The 8,314-nt window shown below is 35.7% G+C and overlaps 1 protein-coding gene across 3 annotated transcripts in view; it reads left to right on the plus strand.

Annotated features, from left to right (window-relative positions):
- PDCD10 (programmed cell death 10) overlaps window positions 1-4,663 on the plus strand; it is a 42,040-nt gene extending 37,377 nt beyond the window's left edge. For all 3 annotated transcript variants that reach the window (XM_082625451.1, XM_082625452.1, XM_082625453.1), the window contains exon 8: window positions 2,505-4,663. In XM_082625451.1, the coding sequence (XP_082481577.1) occupies window positions 2,505-2,586 (82 nt within the window). In that variant the 3' untranslated portion in view covers window positions 2,587-4,663. The remainder of the gene's footprint in view (window positions 1-2,504) is intronic.
- Window positions 4,664-8,314: the final 3,651 nt, after the last annotated feature.

Raw genomic sequence — 8,314 nt, forward strand, 5'->3', positions numbered from 1 at the left:
AATCACCTGGAGGAGGGTTTGTTAAAGACAGATTGCTTTTGGGTCCCACCCAGAGTTTCTAGTTCTGTAGGTCTAGGGTGGGCCCAAGAATTTACATTTCTGAGAAATTTCCAGATGTCATGGGTCCTGCAGGTCTGTTAAGAACTGCTGCACTGTTGTTAAAACAGTGGTTCTCAATCCTGTTTGCACATTACAGTCACTTGGGTTCAGTGTTTTAAAATCCCCGTGCCTTGGTCCTACCTTCAGAATTCTGACTCCATTGGCTTGGAGTGGGATCAGGGTTCAGGTGTGTTTTTGTAAAAGTGCTTCATGTGTTTTTAAAAAGCTGTAAACGGCTGTGATCCACTGTCCTGGAATAGGGAGGGCTTTCTATAAGACAGGAAGTATACTAAAAAGGTAAATAGGACATTATTTTAAAATTTACATACACTTGGCTGTAGAACATTCTAGAAAGCCAAGTAATCTTATGTGATTTATGTATAATACACATGTACATATAATGTATAAACTGATGCAGAGGCTATGTCTTCTGCAGCCTCATACCTTACAGAGAATTCTTTGTACCTCAAGTAGAGTTTTGTGGACAAGACCAATTTCCTACAGTGCTTGAAGCAGAAGAATAAATGGTGATTATTTCAGCTCTAATTGGCAGGGACCTCTAACATCCTATCCCACCATTGACATTTTAAGATCCCAATATCCATGTCAAACTATTACAATATTATTGTAGTAATATTAAAAAATAATAAAAATACATTAGAATGGTATATTGATTTTCATAGTTATCTTAAATAGTTCAAACAGGTTGAAATATTTACATTTTATTCTAAATTAAAGATACTGAGCTAAATATTATTAATGGTTTTGTGTTGTTTCATTTCATACTACTGTTCAGGTTGTCTAGAGGAAATGTACCTTGTTGACGTAGTTTAATAAACTAGCAGGTGTGTTCTGAAAATAAACTTACATCTATTTTTCCTTGGTCTCCCCTGCTAAGCCCAAATAACAAAAAAACACATTAAAAGAATAATTTGCATTAAGAAAATTATTTATGATACTGATTAATTGAGAACTATCCTGGAATAAGCACATTGAAAGGTAGAAATTCATTTGGAACATAATTTTCATTAATCTGAAATTATTCACTCTCATTCCTGTTTGTACGTTAGAATCACTTGGGTTCAGTTTTTAAAAATCCTGGTGCCTTGGTGCCATAGTTATTTTTAACAGTTTAAACAGGCATATGGATTATTCAAGCTCTCTACTACTTTTTCTCCATTCAGCAGCTTGTTTAAATTACCATTATTTGCGTATGAATAATGTGCCACAAGTTTTGTCCCTGTTTAATCAGAATTGAAAATTATTAATAGAGCCTGATCTTTGAGCCATTTTTCAGTAGGAGGATGAATTTGCATTGATTCATCTAATTCTTCCTAGTCCCCCTTTTTTGAGGGATGTTTAGGATGAAGATACAGTCAGCCCTTAGTATCTGCAGGTTCCACATCCCTGGATTCAACCAATTGTGGATTGAATTCAACCAATTGTGGATTGAAAATATTTGGGGAAAAAAATTCCAGAAAGTTGCATAACATTTATATTGTATTTAGAGCTATTTACATTGTATTAGGTATTACAGGTTAGAATCTAGAGATGATTTAAAGTGTACTGGAGGATGTGCATAGGTTATGTGCAAATACTACACCATTTTATATAAGGGTATTGAGCACCCACAGATGTTGGTACCTGTGGGGGGTCCTGGAACCAGTCCCTCTTGGATACCAAGGGACAACTGTACAAGCTTAGCTTTGCTACTGAGAAACTGATAAGGCCACACAAGGGGACTAGGGTGTCACCTCTGTGCTCCAGATCGTATGAAGATGGACTGATAGGAAATAGGGTGCAGCATGAAGTAATTTTTAAGAACATATTTTTATATATTGTCGACTCATAAATATTGAAACCACATGATTATTTTGTTTTAAAAGTATATTCTAAAAGTAATTTAAAATTCTCAGGTTTTTTTTTTGAAAGAAGGTAAGAGAGATTGGGATGAATCAGATTCCAAGTAATGAGCTTTTTCTTAAGTATTTATCATGCCCATTGATATACAGATTTTGAGAATGAATATAATGTTTTAGCAGATCTTATTTTGGTAACTTTTGTGAAACTGCAGCTGGAGACTATGTTTGAATCCTCTTCTTTGGCCAGTTATTTTTTGTGAACTCTGGTTGTTGAGGTGCCACCCATCATTAGCAGCCCACCAACACCTTATTGCCAGCCAGAACCACTAGGGGGCAGTAATTCCTAGATAGTTTCAAATGATGCAGGACCCTTCAATTCCAAGCTGGGATAAAATTTATGATACTCAGTACTAGCCTTTTTTTTTTTTCCCCCTAAATTGATTTTATTGCTACTGCTAGTAGGGCATTTTAAGTATAAAGTATTTTTAAAGGATGATTTTTGGGGGGATAAAATTAATTGTTCTTTTTTTTTTTTTGAAACAGGGCAATAAATGTGTTCATAAGTGCCAACCGACTAATTCATCAAACCAACTTGATACTTCAGACCTTCAAAACTGTGGCCTGAAAGTTGTATATGTTAAGAGATGTATTTCTCAGTGGCAGTATTGGACTGCCTTTATCTGTAAATTTTAAAGTTTGACTGTATAAATTATCAGTCCCTCCTGAAGGGATCTAATAATCCAGGATGTTGAATGGGATTATTGCCATCTTACACCATATTTTTGTAAAATGTAGCTTAATCATAATCTCACACTGAAGATTTTGCATCACTTTTGCTATTATCATTCTTTTAAGAATTATAAGCCAAAAGAATTTACGCCTTAATGTGTCATTATATAACATTCCTTAAAAGAATTGTAAATATTGGTGTTTGTTTCTGACATTTTAACTTGAAAGCGATATGCTGCAAGATAATGTATTTAACAATATTTGGTGGCAAATATTCAATAAATAGTTTACATCTGTTAAACATTTCTTTACTTGAAAAAATGCATATATATATGTGAATATATATATGATCAGAAGACCAAGACGACTTGGTGTAATGTCTAAAGAACTTCTAACGGGAGCTTATTAGCAGTTTATCAGATAATAAAGCAACAAGAATTCCTATTTTTTTTGTCCTTAATCACTCTGAGCAAAAAGTAGTTAATGGAAATATTTTTGTTAGTTACTATATTTGAGGTACTGAGTATTTTTCCAACCTTTTTTTTTTAAGAGGCTTATGAGAAGGAGATGGCAGTTTATAGTGTCTTCACACTGTACTGCCTCTTTTGAACTCTACAATGTAAGATTAAGTCTTTCTGGTTTGCTGGGCCCTAATAAGCTTTGCGCCTTTTTTCCATAAATAGCCACGACTAATAGTAAGTTGAAGCTATACCAATGCTAGTTGGTTTGAATTTGTCATGAGTGTTAATAATATTATATACACTCTTTAAATATGTAGTTTTACCATAGAGAAGTTTTAAGAAAATCATGTATCAAGTATTCATGTTAAGTGATTTCATTTTTCAATTATGATAAAATAAAGGAAAAAATCAGAATTTATCTTTTATAAAGATTTTAAATGTTAAACTAAATTTCTGTTGGCAATATAAATTTTTTTGCTATGATGCAATTTAGTTATTTTTTAAAATTCTTTCTCCCATTTTAAAAAACAGACTTTTAAAGAATTACTGTCATTAGCAACATAAAAGGAAATCATCCTGTTAGATGTAAACAGGAAATATGTGGAGGGAAGGAAAAAAGCAATAGACAATTGGATGAAATCTCATAATTTATAGACATTTTACTGAATTGATTTTTTTTTTTCTTCAGAGATACATAGCAAGTAAAACAAAGAATTGGCGATTTTAATACTGTTTGTTTTTGGCATAAGCTATTTTTCACGCTTGGAAGTAGAAGGATGGTTATTTGCAAAATAGACTTGTGAATATATGAAGAAAAAATATACTGTTTTTCTTATTTTTGAGCAGCAGACATTTCTAAGGTAAACAAGTACTGTCTTTCTTCCCCTTGTCTTTATCTCCTTAAGAGAACTCATCAGTTACCAGCCATGCCCCAACTCATCTGTTTTTATAAGTCTTCTGTCTTTTTATTCTACTATGCAATATATCTGGCTTCTGTTTTCATGAAGTTTACCTCCAAAAAGGAGGCTTATTCTCAGGATAATTCAGTTTCTTACATGATCCTCGTGGGTATGTGTTTTTGGGTCAAGGAGGAAAGGACCAGTGTGTCCCCAGTCATATACAACTCCAGAGAACAGAAAGGTGGCTACCGAGCAAAGGAAGAGAGGAGACATTTGTTGAGCACCTCTGTGTCAAGCATTATTCTAGATACATTAATTTAATTCTCTTAACACTCTGTGACTTAGCCATCTGCCTTACAATGGAGGAAACTGGCTAAGAGAGCTTAGGTTACAAAGCTGGTAATTGCTGGAGCCAGGATTTGAATTCAGCATTTGTCTCCAGACCCCATGCTCTTTCCACTGAAGTGTACTTCATCCATTGTCGAAAATGCACCATTTAGAATACTAATTCCCTAACACCAAGCTGACATAGCTGTCCCTGGTCCACAGGGAAATGAGAAAAATTAGGATAATGTGATATCTTTTTCATAAATATAAATTTATTCATTTTAAAGGACCATTCTTTTATTTAAGATCATTGCTATGCTTGGGACGTTTAATACGCCCTCTCACACTTTTTTTAAACAAAGTGATATAATTGTAGATGGTGGTAGTATGGGGTTTTTTCATGATTGCATTGTAATAACCTTGTTTGGCAAAACATGAGGTTAGTAACCCAAAGTCAGGCCTTCCTAATTGTTTTTATAACAGATTGACCTATTGTTAAGATTTTACCATTTTTATTTTATCATTTGTTGATTTGCTTACCTTCCCTTAATCTCCTTTACCCTGGGTCATTTCCATGGCTACCTTTGTCTTTTATGGTGTTGAGCTGTTTTTGACAAATACAGTCTTCTGTCTCCTCCCCTATCCTCCCTTTAATAATAGAATGTTCCTCATTTTGGGTTTCCTCACGATTAGATTCAGGCTATGCATTCTTGGTCAGAATAACTACACGTTGTCCCATCTTCTCCTCACTGTTGATTTTGGTCAACTGGTCAAGGTGTTGTTCAGTTTCTCCAATGTATAGTGACTATTTTTTACCTTACACCTGATAAGCAATCTGTGGAAGGCTCTTTTTAAGTCCATGCTTAACATCAACATTTTCCCCCCAATATTTAGCATCCATTGATGATTCTTGCTTACTCAGTCTTTACTTCGACAGTTACAAAATGGTGATTTTCCAACTCCAGCATTTCTTCTTATGTACCAGTTGACACAGCGTTCTCTGTAAGCCTGAACCCTCCTTTCTCTCCCGTACTTCCATTCATTAGTCCATATCTGTCCACGTGAATTTTTATAGTTACTGTTGTTTTGGACTCCTGGTTTTCTATTTTTTTCAATGGCTTATAATTAATTACTTACTTTGGTACTTAAAATGGTCTGAGATTTGACCAGTTAGTAGTACCTTCAATTTCAACCTTGTTTCTATATGTCCTTGTAGCTTCCAGAACCTTTTTTTTTTTTTTAAAGCACATTATCTTAAATATGTCCCAGGATCTTGGAGTCAGCAGTTTCTCCAAGGAACTCTGGGGAATGATAACAGATACATAGATCTGCTGGCTGCTGGGTAGGCTCATTGCTACTACGTGTCATTGCTACTGTGTGTTGTCTTGCATCTAGGCCTATTCAGACAGAACTAGAAAATGTGCATATACAGACATATACACACAGATATGCATGTACACATACATTTTACATGTCATAGGCACATGATGTTTGATTTCAGAAATCATGAGTTCACACTAGTACCTCCAATTGCAGTCCATCCTCATAGGGTTCGTTCTTGCTTTCCCCATTCTGTGTTTCTATGTCCCTTCTTCCTCAGAATCCTGGCTCCCTGAAAAACCAATTCATTCACTTGTTCAGTCCTACAATACATCTGAAACAGTCTTAGAATTTCTTTTGCCCTATCACTCTTAAAAACACGCTTAAAAGACTACAGGACTGTTTGCAGTTCTTTCCCTGTCTGTACCCTGCCCAAGACTAAGAATGCGTAATTACATTTTGTGTTCATGAATTACTTGGATTAATTCTTTTTTTGTCCTTCACTGTGATTGTTATTTATTTGAAATAAATTGGGTTCATTTGTTTCAGTTTTCTTCCAGGTTTAAGGTTCCTTCCCCCAGCCCATCCCCACACACTTCCCATCCTTGTAAATTTAATTTTATTCATTTAAGAATACATAGAACGTTAACACGCTTCTAAACATCAGAACTATACCAAAAAGTACACTAGAGAAGCGTCACTCTTACCGCTTCTGCCCCATTCCCCACCCTGCCAACTAAGTATCCAACTCCACTGTTTTTCGGTGTTTATCTTCTGTGTTTCTTTTGATGAAGAAAAGTAATGATAAATGTGTTTTCTCATCCCCTCCCCCTTCATTCTTACACAAAAGGTAGCATTCATGTAGGGAAACCAACCTTCCCAGTTTGCCTAGGACTGTGAAGTTTCTTGGGACAAAGAATTTTTAGTGCTAAAACTGGGAGAGTCGGACAGACTGGGAGGGTTGGTCCCTCTATATACATGCCTTTTTTTTTTTAACTTTCTATTTTAAATTGGAGTATAGGGTGATTAATAGTGTTGTGTTAGTTTCAGGTGTACAGCAAAGTGATTCAGTTACACATGTACATGTATCTATTCTTTTTCAAGTTCTTCTCCCAATTAGGTTGTTATGTAACATTGAACAGAGTTCCCTATGCTATACAGTAGGTCCTTGTTGGTTATCCATTTTATTTTATTTTTTTAACATCTTTATTGGAGTATAATTGCTTTACAATGGTGTGTTAGTTTCTGCTAACTACAATGGTATGTTAGTATAACAAAGTGAATCAGCTATACATATACACATATCCCCATATCTCCTCCCTCTTGTGTCTCCCTCCCACCCTCCCTATCCCACCTCTCTGGGTGGTCACAAAGCACCAAGCTAATCTCCCTGTGTTATGCGGCTGCTTCCCACTAGCTAGCTATTTTACATTTGGAAGTGTATGTATGTCCATGCCACTCTCTCACTTTGTCCCAGCTTACCCTTCCCCCTCTCCGTGTCCTCAAGTCCATTCTCTAGTAGGTCTGTGTCTTTATTCCCATTTTGCCCCTAGGGTCTTAATGACCTTTTTTCTTTTTTTCTTTTTTTTAGATTCCATATATATGTGTTAGCATACGGTATTTGTTTTCCTCTTTCTGACTTAACTTCACTCTGTATGACAGACTCTAGGTCCATCCACCTCACTACAAATAACTCAATTTCATTTCCTTTTATGGCTGAGTAATATTCCCTTGTGTATATGTGCCACATCTTTATCCATTCATCTGTTGATGGGCACTCAGGTTGCTTCCATGTCTGGCTATTGTAAATAGAGCTGCAGTAAACATGGTGGTGCATGACTCTTTTTGAATTATGGTTTTCTCTGGGTATATGCCCAGTAGTGGGATTGCTGGGTCATATGGTAGTTCTATTTTTAGTTTTTTAAGGAACCTCCATACTGTTCTCCATAGTGGCTGTATCAATTTACATTCCCACCATGGTTATCCATTTTAAATGTAGCAGTGTGTACGTGTCAATCCCAAACTCCCTATCCCTCCCCCCCCACCGCCCTTTCCCCTTGGACACCATAAGTTCATTCTCAGTCTGTGAGTCTGTTTCTATACATGCATTTTTAAAATACAACTTTATTGATGCATGGTTTATATATATGCATTAGAAAACAAACAAACAAAAAAACTATTGAGGTATGATTTACTGCCACAAAGTTCACCCATTTTGAGTCATGCAACCTGACCACAACCCAGTTTTGGAATCCTTCAATCATTCGGATAAAATCCCTCATGCCTGCTTACTGGTTAACCCTTGTTCCCATGCCGCCCTGTCTCCTCCCCAGTTCCAGGCAACCACTAGCCACTTTGTCTCTATGGATTTTTCTTTTCTGGATGTTTCATATAAATAAAATCATACAATGTTGTCTTTTTAGCCTGGCTTCTTTTACTTAGCGTAACGTTTTTGAGGTCCATCCAAGTCATTGCATAGATCAGTATTTCAATCAGTATTCTTATTACCGAATAGTATTCCATTATATGAATCTCCTATATTTATCTATGCATTAAATAGTTGATGGACATTTGAGTTGCTTCCTTCTTGGCTATGATGCATAATGCTGGTATGAAC

Source organism: Mesoplodon mirus (assembly GCF_964341445.2).
Source record: "Mesoplodon mirus genome assembly, chromosome: 6".
Taxonomy (NCBI): domain Eukaryota; kingdom Metazoa; phylum Chordata; class Mammalia; order Artiodactyla; family Ziphiidae; genus Mesoplodon; species Mesoplodon mirus.